General features: G+C 49.8%; 2 protein-coding genes across 3 annotated transcripts in view; one reads left to right on the forward strand and one right to left on the reverse strand.

Moving 5' to 3' along the window:
- Positions 1-9,831: 9,831 nt before the first annotated feature.
- ISL2 (ISL LIM homeobox 2) lies at positions 9,832-14,870 on the forward strand. Its single transcript, XM_030875293.2, has 6 exons — positions 9,832-9,889; positions 10,733-10,922; positions 11,193-11,455; positions 13,293-13,576; positions 14,188-14,355; positions 14,754-14,870. Exons 1-6 carry the CDS (start codon positions 9,832-9,834, stop codon positions 14,868-14,870), a joined length of 1,080 nt encoding a protein of 359 aa, XP_030731153.1.
- A 5,882-nt stretch (positions 14,871-20,752) lies between these two features.
- SCAPER (S-phase cyclin A associated protein in the ER) overlaps positions 20,753-26,681 on the reverse strand; it is a 493,827-nt gene continuing 487,898 nt past the window's right edge. For both annotated transcript variants that reach the window (XM_030874887.2, XM_030874885.2), the window contains exons 31-32: positions 24,280-24,331; positions 20,753-21,997 (exon numbers count right to left, since the gene is read on the reverse strand). In XM_030874887.2, coding sequence (XP_030730747.1) covers positions 21,894-21,997; positions 24,280-24,331 — 156 coding nt within the window. In that variant the 3' untranslated portion in view covers positions 20,753-21,893. The remainder of the gene's footprint in view (positions 21,998-24,279; positions 24,332-26,681) is intronic.

The raw sequence follows: 26,681 nt of genomic DNA on the forward strand, positions 1-26,681 counted from the left end.
CTTAAACGTTTATCAATACCCCACTCGTGGGATGTATGTGCCTATGATGATTTGTCTAAGCCGTAAGGGAATCCCAAATTCCTTGCCAGTAATTGGTTCAGGAATGGACAAATCTAAGCCAAGTTGGGCCAGTGAAACAGGAAAGAGGCTTCCCAGGGGATTCTGAAAAGAAGCTCTCTTGCTCTTTGGTGAGAGCCCCAGGAAGCCAGCTTCTCCAATTGGTCACAGACAAGGAGCCATGTGTATATTTTGGCAGCCGTGTGTGACCATAAGAACCACTCTCAGAATGAAGCTGAGTCTGTGGACAGTAGAGCAGAGAAACAGAAAGGCACTGCTGATGACATCTTTGAGCCCCTGGGTCGTGTAACTCTGGGGTCTACCCTGCCTCTGTGCTTGTTCTTTGAGCCAGCTCATTTTCTGTTTATGTCCCTTTCACCTGGGCCTTCTTTAGCCCAAAGCACCCTGCCGATACATGAAGACTGAGTGAGGTATGGAGAGTATCCACCAGTTTCCAGCACACAGTGGCTGGTCAGTAAATGACAGCACCTCACCCCCACCCCACCGCCTCCCACCCCCAGCCCCACCAGGCCTTGCTTCCCCATCCAGTGCAGGCCTGCCTCCAGCCTTTGCTCCTGCAACCTCCCTCCTCACCCACAGGCCACACTTGAAGCTTTCTCACCCTTAAAGACCCTGCTCAAATCCCACCTCCTTCACAAACGCTGTCCAGCTCATGGGGAATTCTTCATGCTCAGCTTGTGTGAGCCTCATCACATACTGTCTCCTGCGGTTGCCTGTGCCCTCCTGAATCTGGGTCCATCTTCCCTAGAGCGGCTCCCTTTAGGGCCTGGACCATTCAGTGTGCATCAGAGTCTGCCTCCTACACTGGCCTGGCTCAACCTCTTGCCCCCTGTAACGTTTAGTGAGTACTTGGTGCTGAACTTACCAGACTTTAATCTCTTCTCTTCCTTGCTTTTTGTAAACTGTGGGCACCAGGATTCAGCTGAATGTGATTCCTGCAACAGCAAGAGGAGTGTTATTATTTTGTTCTGAAGGTCTTTACAAGCATAAGGCATGTCTAAAGTGGCTATAAATAATTTATATTGTCCATAACTCAAGCTGATCAAAATAGACCTCATCACAGTGATGCGGCAAAATCTGGTACAAGCTGCTTTTCTGCTGCCTCCAAACCAATCACACATTCGGCGCAGATGAAAATCTGCCTGGATTCCCTCCCGAATCGGATTAATGCCCCATCTGCAATCACATTCATCACAATCTGTCCATGCTTAGACATTGGATAATCCCATTGGACAAGAGGTGACAACCCAGTTTCTATTATCTCATTTATTACCTATTTTTGGAATTTGCTGGTAACTCTAGCCTCCAGAAGATGTTTTCCAGTGAAAGAGGCTCCTCTGTAGATTCTTTTGAAAAACTGTCACTTCATAGGCTTCAAATAGAGCCAAGCACTTGGGGTTACTTATGATTCCTATTTTGTTTCCAGGTGATGAATACACAAATAGGACACAAGTCTGTGGCCTTTGTTACGAGAAACACACACACACATTTAGCTTCTTACAAATGTGTGTTGGAAAGAATAAAAGACATCCTTCAGAACCTTTAAAAGATCTGGACAACAACTTTCTGAAGAGGCATCCTCACGTTTGAGATAGATGATACTTCCTTTTCTGTTTCTTTTAGTATCATAAAAGCAAGCATCTATGATTGGTAAAGGAGCCGTAACTGGCCCCAAAAGTCTGAAAACCTAAACCCACACACATGCACACATTTGTGCAGGATGGAGGACCTTTTACAATATTCCATTTTCCTGCTGGAAGGTCAAACTGAACTCCGATAGCTGATTGTTCCTCTCATTTGCATCTAGAAATACCACTCAAGGGACTTCCCTGGTGGCGCAGTGGTTAAGAATCCACCTGCCAACGCAGGGGACATGGGTTCGAGCCCTGGTCCAGGAAGATCCCACATGCCGCGGAGCAACTAAGCCTGCGTGCCACAACTACTGAGCCTGTGCTCTAGAGCCCACGAGCCACAACTATTGAGCCCAAGCACCACAACTACTGAAGCCCACACGCCTAGAGCCCATGCTCTGCAACAAGAGAAGCCACCGCAATGAGAAGCCCGTGCACCACAACGAAGAGCAGCCCCTGCTCGGCACAACTAGAGAAAGCCCGCGTGCAGCAACGAAAACCCAACACAGCCAAAAATAAAATAAATAAATAACTACATTTATTAAAAAGAAATACCGCTCAAGGGAAATGCTAGGACCACATGAGTTCGGGCAATTCTAACATCGCACCCACGTTCTCAGACCCGCGGGTGCTGGAGCACAGCAGAGAAAGCCCGAAGTCACTCCCACCCCAGAAGAATACAACTCACAAAGCAGCATTGTTCCCCACAATGTTGGTGTCTGTATCTCAAACCAGATGTATTTTTCAATATCTTCAACAAGTAAGTTACAAGTGAGTGGTATTCTTTTCCTCCTTCTTCCCTTCACCCCATGGAAATGGTTGCGAGCAACTGATTACCAGCCACCCCTCCCTCAAACCAGCCTCCCTCCTGCCATTTCTAGGTTTCTAGGTGGAGAGAGGAGCCTGCCAGAGGGTTTCTCCCTTCGTCCCCTGCCCCCGCTCCTGACTCACGATCTTGTTACCTCTTGCCTCGCTTGACTTACCCACGTGTTAATTTTCCCACAGCACAGCTATGTTCTTGCCATTTTCCCGTCTGAATCTCTTCAGTACAACAACAGGATCCTGGAGGTTCTCCTTTGCCAAGAGAGTCCCTCATACTCCTCGGTGGAAGTCTGAGGCTTCCCACTGTCTGCCACGAGCTTCCCTTTCAGTCTTTCGCTCATGCTGACTCCTCTGTGGGAGTCCAGCCGCACGGACCTGCCTTGGGTGGCTCCAGGGGTCTTCCCTGTCTCTACGGGGCTTTGCCTTGTGCCACTGCCCTGACTCATTCCTGCCTCTCCCAGCTGCTCACATTTTCCCCCAAATGCACTCAACTCACTCATCTCCTCCCTCTGTCTTTGAGACTGTTCCCTCTTCCAAGCAAACCTTCCTGCTCCTTTTCTGCTTGGAAGAATCATACTCATCATACAGGGCTCAGATGATTTGCCGTGGGCTCCAAGAAGCCTTTCCAGTCATCCCGTTCTGTGCTCCCTCCTTGGTGTTCCTGTTGCAGCTCTGGTTCTCAGCTCTGTGGTAGCCCTCGTCCCATTGCTGACCCTAAGTCAAAGGTGAACAAAGCTGGACACTAGGTAAAGTGGCAAGGACACATTTTAATTAGTAATATCTATTGCAACAGGGAGAAGAGTCCCGCATGAACCGAACTCAACTTCGATTTGTACGGAGGTGATGGGAATTGTAAAGGGAGAATGAGGGAACAGGGAGGGGGATGAGTGGGGGCTCGGAAGAGTCAGCAAAGTGATAAGTTATAAAAGGCAGGAATCAGGGGTTGGTCTGTGAGAAATCCATCAGGGTTTGCTAACTGCTGCTTATCCAAGGTAGGCTTCTACCCTCCCACAGAGGCTGGGAGACACTGGCCCTAGCTTAAGGTGTTGGATGGAACAAAAAGTAAATTCTTTCAGCAACCTTGAGCTTTTTTCAGGTAAGCGGGGCTGGGGTCATCCTAGGGATGTGGCGTTGAGACATTACAAACTATGTTAGTGTTTTGCTCAAACCTTCATAGGCTAAGACAGAGGTCTAGTTGAGAAAGCGCTTGGAGGAGGCTGGCTAAAGTCTGATCGAGGAGAGACTCTGTGTCACCTACCATCATCTTTCTCTTCTCTCTACCGTGCTGCCTTGTTTCAGTGAAGGCACCTTGTCCAACCGGGGCCCCAGCCCCAAGCCTGGCCCATTTGGCAAGAGACTGGCCTCTCTGCAAAACCACCCAATCCTGGTTTGGTTAATCTATTCCTTTTGGAGCTCAGGCTCTCCCTCTTTCCTTCCCTCCCTTTCTTTCTCATTTTGCCCAGTATCCAGATCTCGGCAAGGGGAGGGATAGTGATAGAAAAAAACCGAACCCTAGAAGGTAGGCCCTGTGAGTCTGCAGGCTGGCAGAAGCAGCCAGGAATGCCAGTGCCCTGGGTCAGGCTTCTCAGAACCACTCCCAGGCCACACTGAGCCAGCTGGGGCTCCCCCTTCTGGAAAGATGGGAAAAATGCAACTGTCCCAAAAAGCATCAGCACAGCTCCTTCCTATGACCCCCTCCCTTCCTGAGATCTGGGCATGGCAGTTTATCCCTGTGGCTACCAGGGTGTGCTTTGGAAAGAAACAAAGGCTCCCATGTGTTGTTTTTTTTTTTAAGGGTTAATTTTTCTCATCCTTCTGTAATGACCATATTGATCCCGCAAGGAAAAGAGTGCTAGAGACTGTGGGTTTCTTAATACAGAATGACCCTGGCACATGTCCACTATAAACAAAGTAACAAACAAACAAACAAGTTCATTCCCATCTGGATAGACTCAAGTAGCACGAGTTCATAACTCGTCTCATGGACTAGTGGGCTTGAGTCTCAGTCCCAGCTCTCACTAGTTGTATTAACTCATTTCTGAGCTGCTGGAAGATGGTAAGAGGACCTGACCTGCCTCAATGCCTCAGAGGCAGAGTTGGCTTCATGGGATGCAACCGGTACAGTCCATGGGGCCCCATGCTTGTTTTCATGCTCTGCCATTGCCGTCTTGAAATTGTCACTCATTTTTGAGCGAGGGGCCCCGCATTTCATTTTGCACAGGTATCTGCAAATTATGTAGCCCATCCTGCCCTGTGGGTTGTTGGGAGCTATAAATGAGACCTTCTACGATTGCTTAGCCCAGGTCCTGGACTGCAGCAAGTGCTCAGTGAATGTTAGGGAGGGAGAAAGGGGCTCAGGAAAGAGGGAGAGGGACCCGGCAGTGTCACTGGATACCTGTTTGCTCAAAGGAAGTTGGTGTGGGTCAGGCAAGAGAGCCTGGGGAGAGAGGACGGGCTTGGATATTGAAGGCCTGGAGTCTGGCTCTGATTTGCCAAGTTTCTTTCTCTTCCTGGGCCTTAGTTGCTGTCTCTGAAACATGGTGCCCAACTCCCCCAAAGTCGAGCTCTCAGAAGCCTATGGCAGTGGTGATGGGGATGCTGAGACCCTTTCTGGCCTATTCTGTACAATGTCTCCAAGTGCCTTTGGAGAAAAGTAGAGGCCAAGGTCGTGGGGTGGGAGGGGAATGGAGGCAGGAGGCAGAGGAGGAGGCCTGGTCCTCAGGTGGGCAGTAACAGAATCCCATCCTAAAGGACTCCAGCAGGAAGACCCCTGGTCTGGGTCAGGGGACTTGGCTTCCAGCTCCATTTCTGTCACTTATATGCTAGATGACAGGTCATTGGCCCTCAGTTTCCTCTCTGACACTCACAGTGGGTTTAATGCTCCCATCACTGGCAACAGCTTCCTTTGTGTTGGGTGGGCACTATGCCTGTGACATGCCCTTTGTGAGTGATCCAGATGCAAGATAGTGTAATGATTCCACCAGCAAGCTCCGGAGGCAGAGAGCCTGGCTCCACGAGCTATGTAACCTGGGACAAATTACTTAACGTCTCCAAGCCTCAGTGTCCTTATCTGTGAAATGAGGATAATTTTAACAATAGTAACTCCTTCCTGAAATTGTTGTGAGCATACAGGCAGTCATGTGTGTGAAGGTGGCCCCAAGTGAGAGTCCTATATGTTAGCCATGACGATCATGATGATACTGAAGATATAGGTTAAGCCCCACATTCCTTCCCACATATGCATTTCCATGACAAATAGGAGACGAATCATCTCCTGGCAGGTAAAGCTCTCCTGAGTGGGTAAGAACAGCAAGGCGGTTAGTGGGGAAGGAAATGGAGCGCGTGTGCGCACATGTGGGCCTGTAGGAGCTGTCTGGGGGCTCTGAGCTTGAGGACGGACAGGCTGGGCGAGGATGACCACCTCTCTGGGCTGCAGATTTTTCTCTGTCAAACAAGGGTCTGAAAGAGAAAGTCTCCAAAGGGTCTTCCAGCATATTCATTCTAGAGTTCTAGAAGGAAGGAAGAACGGAGGATTGACTAAGTAAAACTGTAAAATAATAAAGCCTGGTTTGCTTTAGGTGACCTGGCCTGCTCTGTGATCTGCTCCTAGGCCCTGGCCCCATGCCTAGTGCTTTCCTGCTCTTTCTTTCAGGACTTGTTCCCAGGGTAGGAGCTGCTATCCCTGTATCGTGAGTGACCACCTGTTCTGTGATTTCTCAAGGATTTCTGCACAATAAGCCTATCTTTCAGGAGAATTGTGAGTAGAGTTTAAGGCAACAGAGATGGTGTGGGGGGAGGTTTGGGGAGAAGGAATCCAGAGAGACCTCTTTGTGCTTCTGCAGTCTTCTCAGGAAGAGGGTCATAGCTGGGCTAGTTTTTTTTTTTTTTTTTTTTTGCGGTATGTGGGCCTCTCACTGTTGTGGCCTCTCCCGTTCCGGAGCACAGGCTCCGGACGCGCAGGCTCAGCAGCCATGGCTCACGGGCCCAGCCGCTCCGCGGCACGTGGGATCCTCCCGGACCGGGGCACGAACCTGTCTCCCCTGCATCGGCAGGCGGACTCTCAACCACTGCGCCACCAGGGAAGCCCCCGGGACTAGTTTTATGGGATAATACAGAGCTATGGAGCTCAAGTTGCTATTCCCAGTAAGGACAGAGAGTGATCTAAAGCCCAGGAAAGGAGGCTCCCAGATCTCCCGTGTGCTGTAGCCTGGGACATGGAGAAGGGGACCCTGGGAGCAGCCAGGAAGCAGAGAACCAGGGCGGGGCCAGATCAATGGTGTCTTGTGGCTGTGCCAGGGGAAGAGGATTTTCACTTCTCTCACTCCGGTGCTGGTCTCCCAAGGATGGCTGTGACCCAGGAGACCCACACGGAGGGATCCTGAAACTGGTCTGTGGTTTTACAGCTCCAGAGAAGTGAAGCTGGTGAGTGATGGAACCACACCCATGTGGGTCTTCAACTGCACAGTGAAAGAAGCAAGGGAGATGGAGCCAGGCAGCCCTGCTTTGAATGCCAACTCTGACTTACCCTGTGACCAGAAGCAATCACGTCACCTCCTTAAGCCTCAGTTTCCTCATGGACTAAATGAGTCTAATACTACCCACCTCATAATATTGCGGTAAAGACCTAATAGGCTAATAACAGGGGCTTCGCCCATGATGGAGACTAAAGAAATATTAGTTCTTGACCCAGCTACCTGACATCTCAGGAGAAATCACCACCTCCCCCTCCTCCCTAATAGGGTCTCGAAGAATTGGCTTTTTTCTGGTAAGGAGGAATTTCTCCTCTTGGCAGGAGAGTGTTAAAAGTCTGGACCTAGGATTCCAACACAGAGCCTCCCCCTCCTGGCCGCCTGTGCCATTGAGTTAATTGTTCTGCTTGCTCCTAGTTGGGTGCTGACAGTCTGGCCAGGCCCAGAGCGGCTGGAGAGAGAGGCCAACCAGCCAGGAGCACCTCCTAGTTCACTAGGGAAGCACGCCTACCACAAGCCTCCTCCCCATTCTGAGACGGCACCCAGATACACAGACATTATTTGTACACAAATTCTGCACTCAGTCCACAGTTTCTGATCCTCCAGCCCCACAGGAGATACACACAGAGCAAGCACACATGGAAATGCACAAAGAAATCATCAGATGACACACACACAGATACATGTAGACCTCCCCTCCACGCCCAGAGGCACGCAGGCACCGCACACAGGAAAGGCACAGCATACAGAGGCTCCCAGCACAAAGGTAAGGCACAGCATACAGAGGCTCCCAGCACAAAGGTAAGGCACAGCATACAGAGGCTCCCAGCACAAAGGTACAGCCACAACTGTGACGATCATAGTTACCATGTATTGCACTTATTATGCTCCAGATATTGTTCTAAGCCTTTTCCAGAGAATGCTTTAATCCTTACAATAGTAGAGGTAGATATTATTTTTATCCCTCATTTTACAGATGAGGAAACCGAGGGTCAGAGAAGTAAAATAAAGTGCCTGAGGTCACAGAGTGGCCTGGTGCAGACATACCCACCCTTACCCGTCCCCTCGCTCCTCAACCCCGTTTATTTTCATAGACACACAGCATTGTCCCCGCCCCGACATGCTCCACACACACTCAGGGCGAGCGCTGTTTGGGGCACTAGTGGCCAAAGACGCAAGAAATGGCCTGTTGGCACAGCGGCTGGTAAACTGTACTGAAGAACCAGACGGGTGAGAAAGACCAGGCGTTCCAAAGGTAGTGGCAGTGGTTAAAAGCCTTACAAGACCGACGGGGCCACCACGTGAAGCGCTCAGCACAGCGCTGCGTGGCGGGCTGTCATCCAGTAGTGAGTTCAGTGTGCGCTGAGGGCCTAGCCCCAGCTCTGCGCAAAGCCTCTCCTTTCGCGCTGGGCTGCACCCATTTCTCGGCGAGCAGCCCAGAGTGTGAGGCCAACCAGCCCTAGGTTTTTAGCAGAAGGGCCGCCGAGCTCGACCGCGCCCTCAGGCCGACTTGGGCCGGGATCTGGGGTTCCCGTGGAGACATTTTATTCCCAGGCGCCCACCTGCGTCCCATCGCGCACCAAGTTCTTGGTACACCTTTTAATGGGAAAACAACGACAGCCACCATGGTTGGATAAATGTTATTTATAATTCATGGGCCAGTTCTTGAACCCTTTCAAACAAAACCCACAGAGATTTCTTTGAAAGAAAAATGCCTGGACTCTGCTCAGAAGTCGCGGGTTTTCTAAGGAACGACAAGCCGCTACACAGATAGTAAATTACCCCGCGCGCCACATTTGTTTCTGATTATTTGCGTTGCAGTTGGTTCGTGAAATAAAACAGAAGAGTTTATAAATATCATTTATTCTGGAAGTGAGACACACATTCGACCCCAGCCTTGTTCCTAGAAGGAGCTGTGCTATTCGAGTGGGGAAAGAATGGGGGAGTCCGTGTCAAATTACACTCCCGCCCCAAATGCAAGTCAAGGCTCGAATCTGGATCCGGTGATCGTCTTCGGATTCTGCGTTCTGGCGTTACCCACCTAACGCTCCAACTGGGAGAAGTTTTCCACAGGCGGACGGGTGGGGAAGTCTAAACAGAGTTTATCCAAACCCTTAACCTCTCTCTCTAGCTTGGACCCTGAGAACAAAGGCGCCTGAGAGGAGAACGGTGACCGGCTGGACGGTTGAAGGTCTTGTCCAAACAGACCACCCTTCCCCCCAGCTCTCGTCCTAAGAGAGTGGATTTTTTTTTTTTTTTTAAGGAAACAAGGGAGCATCTAAAGGACAGGCCCCCCTTCACTCCCCCAGGTATCCATCACCCTGCTCGAGCGCGCCTTGGGAGACCGCACCGCAAGTCCAAGAGGAAGTTTAGGGCTGCGGCGGCAGCAGAGACAGCTCAGCGGTGGCACAAGGTCCAGCCGGGATAGCCCGACCCAGCGCCAGAGTGAGGATCCTTGTACATTTCAGGGGAGGGGGGGCTGCGCTCCATTGTTCACTCTGGGCCAATCAGGGTTAGCCCATTTCCTCCCAGCCAATCCTCCGTCACCCCCGCCTTCCACCCAATCTACCCCGCCCATCAGCCCCCAGGTCCCCAACACCTCCCCTGCATCCCCAGCGGTTCTGGGGAAGCTTCGTGACGCCACAGGTCCCGCCCCCAGCTCCGGCCACGGGCGAATGCGTGTTGACGTCATGCTGCGTGCGGGCCGGTGCGGAATCGCTCCTTCAACTCCGCGGGGCAGGAGGAGTTAGTTAGCAAAAGAGCCGAGGCTGGGCGCGCGACCTTCGTCCTTCTGCCCCTGGCCGCACGCTTTGCGCACATCTCTTTTCTGCATGGTGGATATTATTTTTCATTATCCTTTTCTGGGTACTATGGGGGATCATTCCAAGAGTAAGTCTTCCTGTGTGTGTGTGCGTTGTTATGTGTGTGTGCTTAATATGCAATATTTCTAACGCAGAAGAATGTTTAGTGGATTCTACAAGTGGCTTCTATTTGACAGGACACTGGGAGAGAAAAAAAAGAAAACGAATGCATTTTCCTGCAGGACCGCTTATCCGTTGGAATCCTGTTGTTTTAGTTTATAATTAAACACTCTTTCTCAAGCCTGCTAGGCTGACCTCAGGCTGTGAAATCTGCTTCTGTTTCGCGCTAAGGCAATAGGTTTGATTTAGGGATGTGGACTTTTTTGTTTGCTTGCTTGCTTGTCTTTCGGCCTTTCCAATAAGGAAGATTTCTCTAGCTTGATCTGGGATATTTAAACTAAGAAATGTCAGAGGATGAGCGGAGACTCCGCCGAAAGCTGATGTGTCTGTATTGGGATAGGAGGGAGTCGCTGTGAGAGGGAGTGTGCGGACGGCAATGCCGGAACATCACCGTCCAGTATTGATAGTGTGGCATCCGCAGGGTTTAAATGTCTATTTACTCTTTCTTCTCACTGACTTGTTATATTTTAGTTACAAGATATATCGATAAAACGCCTGTGTCCAAGTGAATGTAATAGCGAAAAAAATCGGGGAGGGGGATGGGGGAAGACAGAAAGCCTTCGCAAATTCAGAAGATTTTGTTTTTTCGTTTCCAATTGTCTGGACCTATGGAAAGCCCATTTCCTTTTTCTTGTGGTCGCAATTCTTGAAAGAGAGCGAGAGCGCCAGCGGGTTGGGCTGGGGCTGGAGCGGCCTCGGCCGGGGTCCGGGCAGCCAGGCCTGACACGGGCCCCGCGCCCTTCCCCGGCAGAGAAGCCCGGGACGGCCATGTGCGTGGGCTGCGGGAGTCAGATCCACGACCAGTTTATCCTGCGGGTGTCGCCCGACCTCGAGTGGCACGCCGCCTGCCTCAAGTGCGCCGAGTGCAGCCAGTACCTGGACGAGACGTGCACGTGCTTCGTGAGAGACGGGAAGACCTACTGCAAGCGGGACTACGTCAGGTGAGGCCCGCGAGAGCCCGGGCTGCGCCACCGCCCGCTGGGGCCGGGGCTCGAGGATGGCGGGGCGCCGGGGCAGAACACGGCCCCCAACCCCGAACGCGTGCCGCCGCACACCTCCTGGCCTGGGAACCCCCCGAGGGCTGGTCCCCGCAGCCTCCCTCTGGGCCACAAAGCGTCCTGGGCGCGCGTGCCCGGGGTGGGTAGCAGCCCGCAGGCGAGGCCGGCCGCAGGCCCCGTGCTGACACCACCGCCCGTGCCTTGGGCCCGCAGGCTCTTCGGCATCAAGTGCGCCAAGTGCCAGGTGGGCTTCAGCAGCAGCGATCTGGTGATGCGGGCGCGGGACAGCGTGTACCACATCGAGTGTTTCCGCTGTTCCGTGTGCAGCCGCCAGCTGCTGCCCGGCGACGAGTTCTCGCTGCGGGAGCACGAGCTGCTCTGCCGCGCCGACCACGGCCTCCTGCTCGAGCGTGCTGCGGCCGGCAGCCCGCGCAGCCCCGGCCCGCTCCCCGGCGCCCGCGGCCTGCATCTACCAGGTAAGCCGCTTGCGCCCGGTACTGCGCCGCCGGCTCGGGAGTGAGTGCATGGGTGTGTGTTCGTATGGGGGGTGGTTGTGATCGGACGAAAAGTTGTCACTTGGGTGTATTTCCGTTTGCCTGCAGTGTGGGGTTTTCTGGGTGAGTTCAGAACCCTGTGCTAGGAACGCGGCTGAGTGTGTGTTCGTGTGACGGGGAAAAATTGCATGTGGGTAAATGTGAGCCGGGATTGTGTGTATGAGTGTGCAGAATAGTGGGGAATTGTGTTGTCCGTGATCAGGAATATGTGGAACACAGTAGTAGGAGCAGGAAGGTGAATGATCACGGGGAATCTGAAGTGGTGACTTTGTCTGTGGAACTTGTACTCGGAATTTCAAGCAGTATGTGTGTCGTCAGAGAGAAAAGATAGGTTTGCCTGGGGGTATGTGTGTAAGGAATACAGTTCCCAGCCTAGAGGTGGGTTCAGCCAGCCAGAAGCCCACCCGTAAGGACAGCTCTGAAGGCTAACCACTCAACAAAGAGCTAGTGTCTGCATTTGTCTTTTGAGGCCCAGTTTGATGAACAACTTAGCCAAACGTTTCTCGGTGGGGAAGGAGTGGACGTACAGTGGACTCAGGGATCATACACCTCAGGGGATGCTCTGGGTCCTAATCAGGAGATGCCCAGAGGTGGGTTCTAAGTGTGTGGTTACCGGGTAGGAACAGTGACTCTGGCTGAGCAGTTACCAGCAAGTAGCCACAGACCTGAAGCACCAACCTCTAGACCAGGCTGAGCCTCAGGGTGCTGTGTGCTTGAAGTGCTCCCACTTCCTCTGGTCCTCCCTTTATTCCCGTATAGAATGAGAAAATTGGGCTAGATGGGCTGTTTGTAAATATTTATCCAGATCTAGATATGCCCAGAAGAGGATATAAATTGAAACAGTGAGACTTGTATCGAAACCTGGTTCAGATGGGAGTGCGGAAACAGGATGAAGCCAGTGTTGAGGGCACCCTGGGCTCGGGTGTCGGAGGGGCTCCCTTTTGTTTGCTGCGGGTTGCGGGTTGCGGGCCGCGGGAATCCGGCCCTAAATACCCGATTCTACTTAACCTGGGGTTGAGAGAACCCAAGGCCGAGTGAGGAAAGTGCCAGCGGCTGCGCGCGGGCCGGGAGGGCGGCCGCTGGGCCAGGGAACCTGGAGCCTTGAGGGAGGAGACCCGGCGGGCCGAGGCCCGAGGGTGGGCAGAAAGGAACCGTTCCAGGCCCTGGAGGCCCACTCGCGCCCCAGGGCAGGTCTTCGCGACACACGGCCTGGCCCTGTCCGAGAGGCCTCTGAATCAGGGAGAAGGGCTCTTGGGGGCCACCCGGGAGCGGGAGACAAGCCCCCCAATTCCGAGGCAGCGCGGCGCTTGGGGTCCGTGTGGGTCCCCTTCCCCTTTCCCCCTCCAGAGTCCCGGGCGCGCCTCCTTCCTCTTCCTCTGAAACTCCGACTTCTTCCGGAGAGCTTCCCTCGTCCCGCGGAACCCACGCGGGCATTCCTAGGGTCTGGTAAGTGGAGGAAGCACAGCGGGGGTCGGCCACTCCCGTCCCGCACAGGCCTAGCTCGGAACTCCCACGCCCCGCTTGCGCGCTGGCGAGATCGCTGCGGGGAGAGCCCTGTGGAGGAACTAGGGAAGGGACGAAAATGCACACCTTTTTCCGGGTAGGGCGAACAGACGGAAAGGGAGAGAAGACGAACAATAAAACGAAATAAACGGAATAAACGAGAAACGAAATCGGGCCTCGGAGGACTCGGCCGCCGCGGGGCCGGGCACAGGGAGAGTGAGTGGCGGTCACTCTCTCATCTCTCGCTCCCTTGCAGACCCGGGATCGGGCCGGCAGCCCTCGCTGCGTCCGAACGTGCACAAACAGACCGAGAAGACAACCCGCGTGCGGACCGTGCTCAACGAGAAGCAGCTGCACACTCTGCGGACGTGCTACGCCGCTAACCCGCGGCCCGACGCGCTCATGAAGGAGCAGCTGGTGGAGATGACCGGCCTGAGCCCGCGGGTCATACGCGTCTGGTTCCAGAACAAGCGGTGCAAGGACAAGAAGAAATCCATCCTCATGAAGCAGCTGCAGCAGCAGCAGCACAATGACAAGACGGTGAGAGACTGGGAGCTGGAGGATCGGATCGGGTGGAGCCTCGGGTTCGCCCTGCGGCATCTGCGTGCCCATTTCTGGGCCGGCTCTCGGGAGATCCAGGGGGAACTGGGCTCCCCAATAGCGTGTGTTGGTGCTTTCAGAGCAAGGCTTACCTTGAGGTTGAAGGCTTCTTAATTACTGTATCCGAGGTCAGGTCTTCCCCAGTTCCAGCGGCAGACCAGAGTTGGGGTCTGGGGCGTAGTTCGGAGTTCAAGGTGGCATGTTTGCCAGAGCCAGCAAGTCGGGGCGGGTTGTGTCCTTCTCTCAGCATGACTCGGTTTGAACACTTTTCCTCTGTAAACCTGGAGAGGGATGGGAACGCAGGCTTCACGTTCGTTCCCTTGCCATGTTGGCTTCCAGGACCGAGGCTGGCCTATGGTGGCTGTTTTTGGGCCCGAGGAATTTGCACTGGATAAGGCGGGCTCACTCGGCTGCGGACAAGTGTATGCCTCCCCTAAACCGTTTCAGGCTCCAGATCACGTGCCAGTGCCTGGGGCCCCAGTCTCAAAGATGTCGGGAAACGCAAGACCTAATTCGAGCATCTTCCACCCTCTCTCCTGCTTGTCCCGCAGAGCCTGCAGGGACTGACCGGGACGCCCCTGGTGGCGGGCAGCCCCATCCGTCACGAGAGCGCCGTGCAGGGCAGTGCAGTTGAGGTGCAGACGTACCAGCCGCCATGGAAAGCGCTCAGCGAGTTCGCCCTCCAGAGTGACCTGGACCAACCCGCCTTCCAGCAGCTGGTGAGGCCCTGCTCTACCCGCCCGGAACTCAGGACTCCGGGGGAGGTGGGGTGGATTTAGCCACTTAGCCAAGGTGGGAAGGGGTGGGGGTTTCTCAGGGGATGAGGGGCTTGGGGGGTTGGGGGGAGGTGGGTAGCTGCAACCGCACCCGGCTCATTAATTCGCTCTAAACCAGGTCTCCCTGGATTAAAGCGCTCGCAGGGGAGGTCGAGGGATTACCCAACCCGCAGCCCCGCCCTAATACCCCTGCGTGCGCTTGGGGACCTGGCCGACTTATCCAAGGGCCTGCTCCCAGCCGGTGGCTTGTCCCCAAGAGACACCTTTGGGAGTAGGTGGCCCGGGAAAACCAGCTCGGGCGCTTCTTCACCCGCTCCTTCCCGGTGTCTCCGCTGCCCCAGGTCTCCTTCTCTGAGTCTGGCTCCCTAGGCAACTCCTCCGGCAGCGACGTGACCTCCCTGTCCTCGCAGCTCCCGGACACCCCCAACAGCATGGTGCCAAGTCCCGTGGAAACGTGAGGGGGACCCTTCCCCGCCAGCCCGCGGACCTCGCATGCTCCCTGCATGAGACTTACCCATGCTCAGGCCATTCCAGCTCCGAAAACTCTCTCGCCTTTGTAATTATTATTATTGCTATTTAAAGAGAGAGGACTGAGAGAAGCGGTCGGGATAGCCAAAAGCGCCGGGACGCAACCTGCTTTCACCAGACTGGAAAGCCCTGCTCCGAGGACTTTTCTTTTTACAAAACCAGAATTTGGGTTTACTAACGTTAGCTCTGCCATCTCTTCTCCCTCGCTCGGCGTGGCCGCCGCCGCTCTATTACCGCGCCCCCCGGCCCACGCACCCAGTTGTGCGTGGAGAACGCGCAGGTCAGGTCCCGCGCCGGCCCAGCCCCGAGCTCGCCCACGCGGATGCGGGCATCTGCCGCCGCCCGGCCCCGCGCTCCCAGGTGGCCTCGCCCCGGCTCTAGCGGGGAAGAGGACGGGGCAATCCAAAGGAACAGGCACTCAATCCCCCAAAGCGCATGATTGCCGGAAAAAAGTAGAAACGAGACTTTCCTTGAAAATGTTTTAAATTATCGGTCGACGGAGGACAGAGTGTGTGAGCCTTTGCCGAACAAAACGTAAGTTATTGTTATTTATTGTGAGGACAGCCAGTTCATAGTGGGACGAATATTTTGATCTTAATAAAAAAAGATAATAACCCGATCGATGCTGCTCCTGTGTGCTGTTGGTGCAGCGGGAGGGCTGGACGAAGGCAGGTTGGGGTTGGGGCTTGTTTCAACGAAGATGAGGCTCCGCGCAGGGCCCACCGCTGGTGCCCGCGCCTCGCGCGCCACTGCCCCGCGTGCTCCCACGCAGACAGGGGCGGGCCCGGCGGGGATTGGGCGCCGCGCGGGGGGCGGGGCTGGGTCCCTGTGCTCCGTGCGCCCCGTGCGGCCCAGCAAGGCCCAGAGAAGCATGTGAGAGCCCAGGACCTCCCGGAAGCCTGCGCGCTCCCTGTTGGCTCTCCACTCTCGGCGTTTCGCGGCAGAAGCCCGCGGGGCGGTGGGGTGACCCCGTTTGGGCCGGGAAACCTGCGATGTTCCGATGGCGTCCGTTTGGCTGGCTAGGGCCAGCGTTTCCGTCTCAACCTGGCCTCAGCTCCTGCAGCTGGACCCAGCCTGGCGTCCCTCAAGGCCCCCTAGACCCTCGCTCCACTTTCGGCCGGGTGCACTCGGCCCCCCGCCTGCGTTTCTTTTCCCGCGGGTCTGGAAGCCCGAACCCCCACCCACGGGCGCCTCGCCCGCCTGCCACCCGGGCCCTGCCGCCGAGCAGCGAGGCCAGCCCGCGCGCCCCGGGGCGAACAGGGGGGCCATGAGGCTCGTCCTCGGCGCTGTCCCCAGAGTGGATGCGCGACGTGATCAATCCCGCTGCATTTATTAATTCCCCCGTCTAGACAGAGGAGAAGGCCGTGCGGCGGCTCCTTATCTGCATTTGGCATCACCTGCAAGCGATACACTGAAGGAGCCACAACAAGCCCCCGCTAGGATCGAGGCTGCCAGGGAAAATAAGTCCACCCAGAACCAGTCTGGCGTGTCCTTGGTTTATTTTCTTTCCAGACCCGAAATGCAGGGGGCGGGGGATGGCCCGGGTGGGAGGGAGCTGGGAATGGCCCCTGGATATGCCGTGCCCAGGTCACTTGGTGTGACATTTCAAACCCCTGTGACTTGTTTTCTTGAAAACTGGCTTTAGTGATCGCAGGAAATAACCAAGAGATACTGAATCTCCAGCAGGCCCCCGGGCAAGCACAAAAAACCGGGAGGCTCAGGTTTTACCCTTCACAAATATTTAACCCTTTGGCAGCCTGGGGTAATTCTTTTCCCAGACCAGTCCTCTTTTGGTGGACTCAGAAAGCTGCCAGCCTGCCAGTGATTCCACTACTCTTGAACAATCTCTGGCATTGGGTTTCCTTGTCCCTCCAAGTTAAAAGACCCTTAAGTAGCTCCTTCTTTGTCCAGGCATTGTTTTGAAAGAGGGCAATGCCCTTACTGAGTAGGGGATAGTTGCAATCTTAGCTCAGGTAGCTTCTGGTAAGGAAAAATGTGTCTGAGGGGGCATCTGTGGTCGCTGGATAGAGGAATCGATGCTTTCTGTTGAAAAGCCATGGGCTGATTGGATGCCAGAGCCTGCTGTAGATGTTTCAGCTGAACTGATGGCAGAATTCCATCAGCAGGTTTCTCCCCTTCCCCCCCCCATTAGAGATGGGAGGCTGGAAGACTGGCTGGCAATTGAGGAGGTGGGAAGATCGGGCCACATTTATGTTTTACTTCCTGAAAGTCAAGGTGATGCTAGCACAAAAATTAAAGAGAATCTTTCCCTCTTCAGAATTTAGGAAATGGTGCTGCAGACTTAGAGATAAGGGGAGAGATATGTAGGTTTAATGAGGACCAGCTTTACTCTCAAGTGCCCAGAAAGTGTTTTAATAATCAGGGTTAGATTCTTTGAGGGTTCATTCCTTTAACTTAGATCATTCCCTCCCAAACAGAACTATAGATATTTCCCTTTACCTTCTGGCTGGCCATTGGATTAGGGGGCTAAACTTCCAAGAAATCTTACTTTTGAAAACTTTTGATTTATCCAGAATATTGGGTTTTGTCATTTTTAAAAAGGAAATAACAGGTTCTTGAATTTAAAAAATTTCATTAATGGTTGTTGTTAATTAGCTCTGAATTTTTGCTTTGAACACACTGCAGTGTTTTAATGCTACAAATGGAAACATCTGCCTATCTAATTACAGTCACCTCTTCCCTTGACATCCATAGATCAAAAATCTAATTCCTCTTTTTGATATTTATATGAGTGTGTCTGTTTTTGAATATTGGGAAATTATCCAGATCACGGTGGTTACTGTGTATTAGGATACCTGTATCTATGTGTATTGTTGTATAAAACATCACAAGCTGTTCTCCTGTAGTTTGTTGCTAGCCACCCAAAGGGGCGCATCGTTTTCCTTGTGGGTTTCCAAGGAAAGGGTTTGACTCTGAAGCCTTATTACAGCGGTCCCTGGTGAGGTGTCAGATCTATGGTTGGTTAGTTACATTAATAAATATCTGTTTTACTGGTTCCCAGGTCATCTTTAAACATCTTCTGTAATACAGTAGGGATATCCTTGTAAATTAAACTACAAGTACATTTGTAAATTGTAATTACAATTACAAGTGTTGTATTTTATGCTTACTGAACTTTTAAAGTGAGATACCCAGCTGTGTAGTAAAAAAAGTCAGTTCAATCAAAGAGGCCATAGATGGGAAATGGGAGTAAGTTATTTAACTAGATTCACCTTAGAATAAGATTTTCTCAATGGATTTATCTAATAATTTGGATAGCTCTATGTAATGGAGGCAGAAAGGGATTCCCAGAGATGGAAAAGTTTATGGCTATTACACCACAAAATTTAATACATATTGAAAGGCTGCACAATTCTGGGAAATTCAGAGTCCCTGTGGCAGTATTCCCAACGAACTTTAATTTTTAATGGGTTGTGGAACAGAAATCAGCCTTTCAGTTTTGAATATGAAATAGCTTAAAGCTTAGTTTTGTCAGAGCTGCAAATACTGGGTTTAAATGAGACGTTGTCTAAGATTGTTCTCTAAAAAATGTGAGATTCTGCCGCTGCTGTCTGGGGGAGGGCATAAATTGCCACACGTTTAGTTAGCTGTCTTTTCCCATACAAGTATTCACCAAAGAGAGCAAGAGAATTAGTTGACTAGCAGCACGCTGGAGAGGGGAAACAATGAATGAATAATAAACGATTTGCAGAGGAGTTCCCAATGGACTTGTGATAAAAGCAGGAAATTCAGAGAGTTTATTAAGCTGATGTAGGGAAGATTAGAGGCTTTTAAATATGGGTCTGATTGATGTAAAGGTAAACTTTCTTCAGGATACTGGGATTCAGTGCAATAACGAGGATTGTGTGACCAATTACAGACTAGCACCTTGTTGATGGAGACTGTGCATGGAAGATGCAGATAAATGGAGCTAGGCTGAGAGCAGTAATGGGAGAGACAAAGGGCACAGAGAAATACTCCATTGGGATCCAGATGTGGAGTGGTGTAGGGGGAGTGGTTCAATTTATAAAGCAAGTTTGGCGCCCGGCAGAAATCATGCCAGAAAGGCTGGAGTGCTAGGCGAGGCCATGTTTTGGATCGGGGCACCGCCTGGTCCATAAGGTCAAGGGCTCGTGAGAGAGTGGGTCAGGGGGTGAGCGGAGGGGCAGGAGTTCAGGAAGCCTGAGCGATTCCTCAGTGGGAAACAGGATATTCAAGGCGGTAGTTTCAGTGTTTAAGGCAGGAGACCCCAGTGTTCGTTCGGGGCGTGGGAGCAGGGAGAGGGACGTGGAAGAAGAGGAATGGTGAGGAGTAATCCCTTCCCAGATTGAGACCCAAGAATTCAGAAAGCTTGGCAAGGAGCTCTGGAAAAAATGGCCCACGTGCTTTTCTTCCTGGGGAAGGAAGGAAAGATAGTAGAGGAGGCGAGGTCCGGACCTAGATTCAGGGTTCGAGGGTCACAGCGCCTCCAATTGCCTGTAGGGAGGGAGAGGCTCCGGAACTCGGCAGAAAGCGGCATCCTGCTGGGCGTCCGGTGTGACGAGCCCTGTAGAGCTCCGGGAAAGCGAGCTGCCGCCTAGAGCGGGAAATTCGGTTGGGCAGCGGCGTTGGGCGTCCAAATGTCGCTGCCCCCGGACCTCGGGCGGCTTTTACCTATTTGGCTCAAATTCTGGGCTCTAAAGCCTGGGCGAAATTGTTACCTTTGCTCCGACTGGGCCCTGTCGCGTCGTCAGGTTTACAGGCTGGACCCAGCAGAGACTTTTCGCTTCGGCCCAGCGGGTCCACCTGTGGCCCCTGAGCCTCGGGAGACGCGGGACGTGGCCCCCGCCCCAGGAGAAAGCCAGTTGGTGGCACTTGTCTCCGCAAATTGGAACAAGATGTGCCTGCGCTCACCTGCGCGCTGTTCTCTCCCCACCCCCGGAGAGTTTAGAAGTAGTAAAACCCAAGAGAGTTAGAGCTTAAATCACTCTGGCCCTGCGGAGCGCACAATAAAGGAGGGAACTTGAGACCTGCAGAAACCGCGCGGGTCGGGAGCACAGAGGAGCCGCCAGGCCCGATCCTCGCAGGTTCCCCAGCCGGGTGGAGCCGGGGTTTGTCTCAAACAAACCCTCTCCCCTCCCGGACGAGGGGACCAAATGAGACCATTCAATTAAATGTTTAATTGCGAATTCTGGTATGGTTTCTGGAAGGTTAATCACAGCTGTCTCAATTATTTATGGCTTTTTGGCAAATTTCCGACCTGATAAGAAGTATATTCTACTGTGAAGCGTCTTGCAGGAAATCTGATAAATATTTGATTATTTCTTTCAGCTACAAGGATTCTGCGTCCACGCCCCAAGACCCGCGGGGCAAGCGGGATTTGGGAACTCCTCCCCTGGTTGGGGCGCCCCGGGCGACGACGGGTCGAGCAAGGAGCCGGCCGCCGACACCTGGCTCCCCGGCCCTCGGGCAGCGGGGAAGCCCGGGCCGCCGTCCTGGAGGAGGGCGCGGGCGCCAGGGCCCAGCCCCTCGGCCTCCCGGGGGCGCGGCGCTCAGCCCGGCCGCGGCTCGAGGTGTTTCGGAGCGCGCCGCGGGGAGGGGCCGGGGTCCTGGGTCCGGCGCCCCGGGCCGAGTCGCCGCCGAGCCCTGGCAGCGGGCTCCGCCGAGGCGTCAGGGACTTCCCGAGAGTCGGTCCCACTAGCCTCGGAGCCGCCGTCCCCGCCCCGAGCCCAGCCGGGCTTCGGCCCCGCAGCCCGAGCGCGGAAGACGCCGGGTCCCGGGCGGCGGAAGTACAGAGCGCACTGGGATGCGTTCGCTTTTTCTTTTTTTTCGTTTGAAATTGGATCTCTTTATTTTCTATTTGCAAAGGAGTAAAAACAGCATATACAAAACTCGGCAGCCTTGTGAGGCTCCAAAAAGAAGTGTCCTGAACATTAGGTAGCTAAATTTGCTTTCAACAATCCGATGAAACTTCTGTATTTTCCAGTCCCCTCCGCCCCCAGTCTTGAATCTGATACTATTAAAACCATTTTTTTCCCCCCGACCAGATCTTTCTTCTTGGTAATGTTTGATCCTTATCTGACAGAAATTATTACCAATGTCACTCAGTGACCGGCTTAGCACTGACCGTTGGCTTAAGGTGGAGAACCGATGAGAACAAGATATGAAAAGGTCAACATCTCCTGGCAGACACTCCTCCCGTTCAGCTGTGAGCCGTGCACAGGAGTTGAAAACTTCAATTCAAAGCCCTTGTGACCGTCTGTTTTATTTTTACTTCGGTTTTCATGGCAGTTATTTGAGAAAATACTTCAGGGTGATTCACTATGGTTGATCTTTTTGGATCCCTAATTTTTATTCTGGAGAATTTCAGTTCAGCGATGCTATTTCTATAGGAGAGTCTCAGTATTGGCCGCTAGGAAAGTTTAAGCAGACCAACGAATATAATGCTTTAAATTCATTTCAAATAGCCCCCAAAACATATTATGTAATTAGAATGTAAAACTGTTATAAACATCTTTTACTCAAACCTATAAAAGGGAAATTTAGAGCAGGTTAACTTTTAGTAAGTCTTTAATTAAGATACTTCCGGAGTTGGAATTAACGTTTTTCTTTCAAATTTGTATTGCTTTAACAAGAAAAGTCATCATTGCAAACAGAATAAGTTATTTTATTACAAGAACAAAACAGACTTGCTAATTTTATGTCTAATTTTACCCACATTACAAATGCAAAGTATATATTATCATAGGATGTAAGTTACCAAACTCCAAAATATTGTGCATAAATGAAATAAACTCAACTTGCAGAATTAGAAAGAACATTAAAGTATCTACAGTCTTTATAAATAGTGCAAAGTATATACCATATCTACAGAGTATAAACACGTGAAAATGAACTTCTTAAGGAACAGTTAGAATGTCTGATCAATTTAAAATATTAATGAGGGTACTCAAATATACAACCAACCAAAACATTTATTTTTTCTCTTTTTTTAAGAAAAACTGTCGAGCTTCTTCCCAGGCCTGCTGAGGAAATCTGTTAGCCAGCTCAAGATAGTCTTGGGAACCAAGGCATTTTCCTGAGAGAGAAAAAAAAGAAGAGTAAAATTAAAAAGAGTTAAATTCTTCAAAATGTAAGAAATGAAAATTATTTTGATATCTGAGTACAAAATGGAGACATACTCTTCAAATAAATCATGATGCAAATTTAAGTAAAGGTAACTGATCTATATCTATTATAGTATAAAATATATAATATATATTTTAATCACAATCTATTTCATGCTTCTAACCTATTCAGACATTAACCCCTATGTAAAACATTGTGAAAAACATTGTTTTTGGACTCTGGAGTAAGAAAATAAGTAAATAAGTACGGTAAACAAAATAAAGTGACAGTCATGTATTCCATCCTTAAGTTAGCCTTGAAAGGCTAAATCTGTATGTAAACTTTACAGTTATTTTCTAAAATAGTCTATTTAATCTAAAACATGATTTTAGTTTAAACATAACTTTAAAAATGTTCCAATCTGGCACTCAGTCACCTAACAAAGCAGAGGGAACTGTCAGGAGCCTTACTGGCTCTTGAAACAAACGATCTCCTGGCCAGCCAGTCATCTAGCAGCGAGTATTTGAAAAACAGAATTCTTCCTCAGCAATAAGAATGTGGTGCTGCCAGGAGCTGCTTTACACTTAGAACTTAGAGGTTCACCTGGGCAATGAACTCAACATCTTGAAACATCTTGAAATATTTTGGGGGGATTTAATCTAAGCAAAAGGGGAACAGATGTCCAAGGTGCAAACTGGCAACTTAGTGTGGCATCATCATTTTTTAAAATCAAGTAAGCATATTATGAGCTGTCACCAGTAGAGTGATGACTTTTTCTAAGCAAAGCAGAGAACAGTTCCCTATTTGTTGGTTTGTGGATTAACCCATAGTAAATCCACATTGGGGAAAGCATGAAAGTCAGAGAAGATGGTCCCTTGGAAAAGGAAAGAAGGTTGAAACCATGCAGACAGAGTCAGCCCCTGGGACTTTGCCTGCCAGATAGGCAGCAAATTGTGACTCATCCTTACGTCAGGAGAAAGAGGAAGAAAAAAGAATGTTTATATGTCTTACTGGCAAAAAAATTGCTGTACAATTAAAAAATAAATTAAAAAATACATTAGAAGATTTTTCTAGGCATTTTCATAAATTCAAAATTTAAAACATTGTTTTATAAGGTATAGTAACAAATTATGTTGATTTCTGTCTAGCCTCCAACAGCTTAAAAAAAAAATGCTGTCACTGAGTCAGGGCAGAAGTGAACTTGCACACTAATGCAGGCTTAGACAAATGGTACCAAGTATGATGTTGACTTGAATTTCTAAAAAGGGGCATAGCTTTCTGTTTACTTCTCTGAGTGCCTGAACCAATAAAACGACATTTTTTCATATTGTTACAGTTTTAGATATATTCTCTTTTACGTACTTTTCAACACCTGCCCACTATAAATAATGCGTGTGTGTGTGAGACAGACAGACAGACACACACACCCCAGGGTGACCTCCCCTTCTCCCAAGTAAGGGCTACTGAATGGGTGCCCCATAGGGTTTTGCTGGGAGTAAACCTCTGGCCACTTTAAAGACTATCAAACTAATGGAAGAATTGGGGAAAATCTGGATTAAGGTCTCATTAATCAGAGATGCTGTCACGAGAGCCAGACAAAGAGCAACTTCTCAATTACAGTGTGGGTAGCAGAATATTTCAAAAAGTAAATATGCACTTTAAAATTCGACATCTCAGCTCTGATCACAGGACTCACCTCAGCAGGAATGCTATAGGGAAAAGAAACCTTGTAAATCTTTTGGCCCCTGAACTGTGCTGTGCTCATCTGATGGCTTTTTCGTCATGTAGAACAATTTTACACTTTTATTTTCAATAAAAAATTCAAGTACTTGAATTTAGGGGGATGTACGGGCTACTACCAATGATGATTTTATTCTGAACATGGAACCAAATGTATGTGATTTCAGCATTTATGTGATAATGTAGGCCAATATTAATGATCTGATTGTCTCTTGTATTGCAAAGTAGCTCTTTAGTAATTATTCACCATTTATTATACCTTGCATGAGGTAAGTATAAATTACATAAAGACGTTCTGTGGTTTTCTTTTACTTCCATAGATTTCTCTGTATATTCTGATGTACTCATGCTTGATGACAAAATCAATTTCTTTATTCCCTGAAATATATTTGGTATCCGAATCTCAAATATTTTAGGTGATGTAATAAACTGATTTCTCTAACAGTTTCAGAGGGTTGAGTGAGAAATGTCCAGCTAACAAACACATGACATTTAATTTCAATAGAGACGTACCTTTGGGCTGATAAGACTGGGTATCTGCCTGACCTGGAGTCTGTGCAAAATCCTGTGTGAAACGAGAAAAGTGTTTTTTTTTAATACCAATGCTACGGACAGAGAATTTTGCTGAGCGTGGCTTTAAAAATGCTTCTGAATTCTGAGGCAACTATTTTTTTTTTAACATCTTTTTTTTTGGGGGGGGGTACGCGGGCCTCTCACTGTTGTGGCCTCTCCTGTTGCGGAGCACAGGCTCCGGACGCGCAGGCTCAGCGGCCATGGCTCACGGGCCCAGCCGCTCCACAGCATGTGGGATCTTCCCGGACTGGGGCACGAACCCGTGTCCCCTGCATCGGCAGGCGGACTCTCAACCACTGCTCCACCAGGGAAGCCCTTTTTTAACATCTTTACTAGAGTATGATTGCTTTACAGTGTTGTGTTCATTTCTGCTGTATAACAAAGTGTATCAGCTATACATATATATATATCCCCATAACCCCTCCCTCTTGCGCCTCCCTCCTACCCTCCCTATCCCCCGCTCTAGGTGGTCACAAAGCACTGAGCTGATCTCCCTGTGTTATGCAGCTGCTTCCCACTAGCTATCTATTTTACATTTGGTAGTGTACATATGTCTATGCTACTCTCTCACTTTGTCCCAGCTTACCCTTCCCCCTCCCTGTGTCCTCAAGTCCATTCTCTATGTCTCCATCTTTATTCCTGTCCTGCCCCTAGGTTCATCAGAACCATCTTTTTTTTAGATTCCATATATATGTGTTAGCATACGGTATTGTTTTTCTCTTTCTGACCTCCTTCACTCTGTATGACAGGCTCTAGGTCCATCCACCTTACTACAAGTAACTCATTTTTGTTTCTTTTTATGGCTGAGTAATAGTCCATTGTATATATGTGCCACATCTTCTTTACCCATTCATCTTTCAATGGACACTTAGGTTGGTTCCATGTCCTGGCTATTGTAAATAGTGCTGCAATGAACATTGTGGTACATGTCTCTTTTTGAATTATGGTTTTCTCAGGGTATATGCCCAGTGGTGGGACTGCTGGGTCGAATGGTAGTTCTATTTTTAGTTTTTTAAGGAACCTCCATACGTTTTCCATAGTGGCTGTACCAATTCACATTCCCACCAACAGTGTAAGAGGGTTCCCTTTTCTCCACACCCTGAGGCAACTATTTTTGCATGAATAGTTTGGAGCCCAAATATAAAAGTTGAAGAAACTGACATTATGTAATTCAGGTTCTCATACATTTAAATTAAATAATGATGACTCAAATCTTGCTAAGTATCACCAGGGGCCAGGTTGTTGCCTCCTGTGGAAAGTACAACTTTGTTTTATATCTAACAAACTGAATTCTTTAGCCAAATACTGTCTTCAAATATTGATAGATTTTTAACATTTTAAAAAGCACAACTATAAAAGCCCTTAACGTATTCTGCAGCTATATCTTTTTTTAATTGAAGTATAATTGACATACAGTATCATATTAGTTTCAGGTGTGCATCATAGTGATTCTGTATTCATATACATTCCAAAATGGTCACCATGATATGTCTAGTTATCATCTGTCACCATACAAAGTTATTATATTATTCACTATATTTCCTATGCTGTACATTATGTTCCCATGACATTTATTTTATAGTTGCAAGTCTGTACCTCTTAATTCCCTTCACCTATTTTGCCCACCTCCTACCTCCCCATGCCTCTTTCCCAACCACCAGTGTGTTCTCTGTTATCTATGAGTCTGTTTCTGTTTTGTTATGTTTGCTTGTTTTTTATATTCCACATATAAGTGAAACCATATGGTAAAATTGCCTTTCTCTGTCTGACTTATTTCATGTAGCATAATACTCTTTAGGTCCATCCATTCTGCAGCTAAATCTTAAAGTCTAGTAATTTTACTCTTAGATGGAACATGAAAAATGTCATCTATAATATGTAAAGTTTCAGGAACCTAGGACAAACTACTAGCTCCTATTTTAAATATAATTTTCTAGTAACTATTAATCATCTAACACAGGGGACCTTGAAGAACCATTTTATAAACTAAAATCCAATGTATTTTCATTCCCTTGAGCACAGTTATTTATAGAAAAAAACCAAACTTCATTTAACTCCAGCAATCTAAAGTGCTATCCCAAATAAGCATTATAAGAAATTTCTGTAGTATTTATAAAATCTGTGTGCTAAAATAAAATGTATGTTAAATGTGTTACATTTACATTAAATTACATTTAATTGTGTGTTAACTGTAATGGAGAAGAGTTGAATTAGAAGTACTCCGAGATCAACACCAGATGAAAATAATATATATGATCCTTACTTTAGATTCTGATACCATTTATAGTTTTATAAATTGTTTTCCAAGCAGTTGAAAATGTAAGGGACTAAGTTGGTACAGA

This window comes from Globicephala melas, chromosome 2, assembly GCF_963455315.2.
Source record: "Globicephala melas chromosome 2, mGloMel1.2, whole genome shotgun sequence".
Taxonomy (NCBI): Eukaryota; Metazoa; Chordata; class Mammalia; order Artiodactyla; family Delphinidae; genus Globicephala; species Globicephala melas.

Coding starts and splice junctions, on each gene's coding strand:
- ISL2 (XM_030875293.2), top strand. CDS start 9,832: ATGGTGGATATTATTTTTCATTATCCTTTTCTGGGTACTATGGGGGAT. Junction 9,890..10,732: donor TATGGGGGATCATTCCAAGA/GTAAGTCTTCCT, acceptor CTTCCCCGGCAG/AGAAGCCCGGGACGGCCATG. Junction 11,456..13,292: donor CCGCGGCCTGCATCTACCAG/GTAAGCCGCTTG, acceptor GCTCCCTTGCAG/ACCCGGGATCGGGCCGGCAG.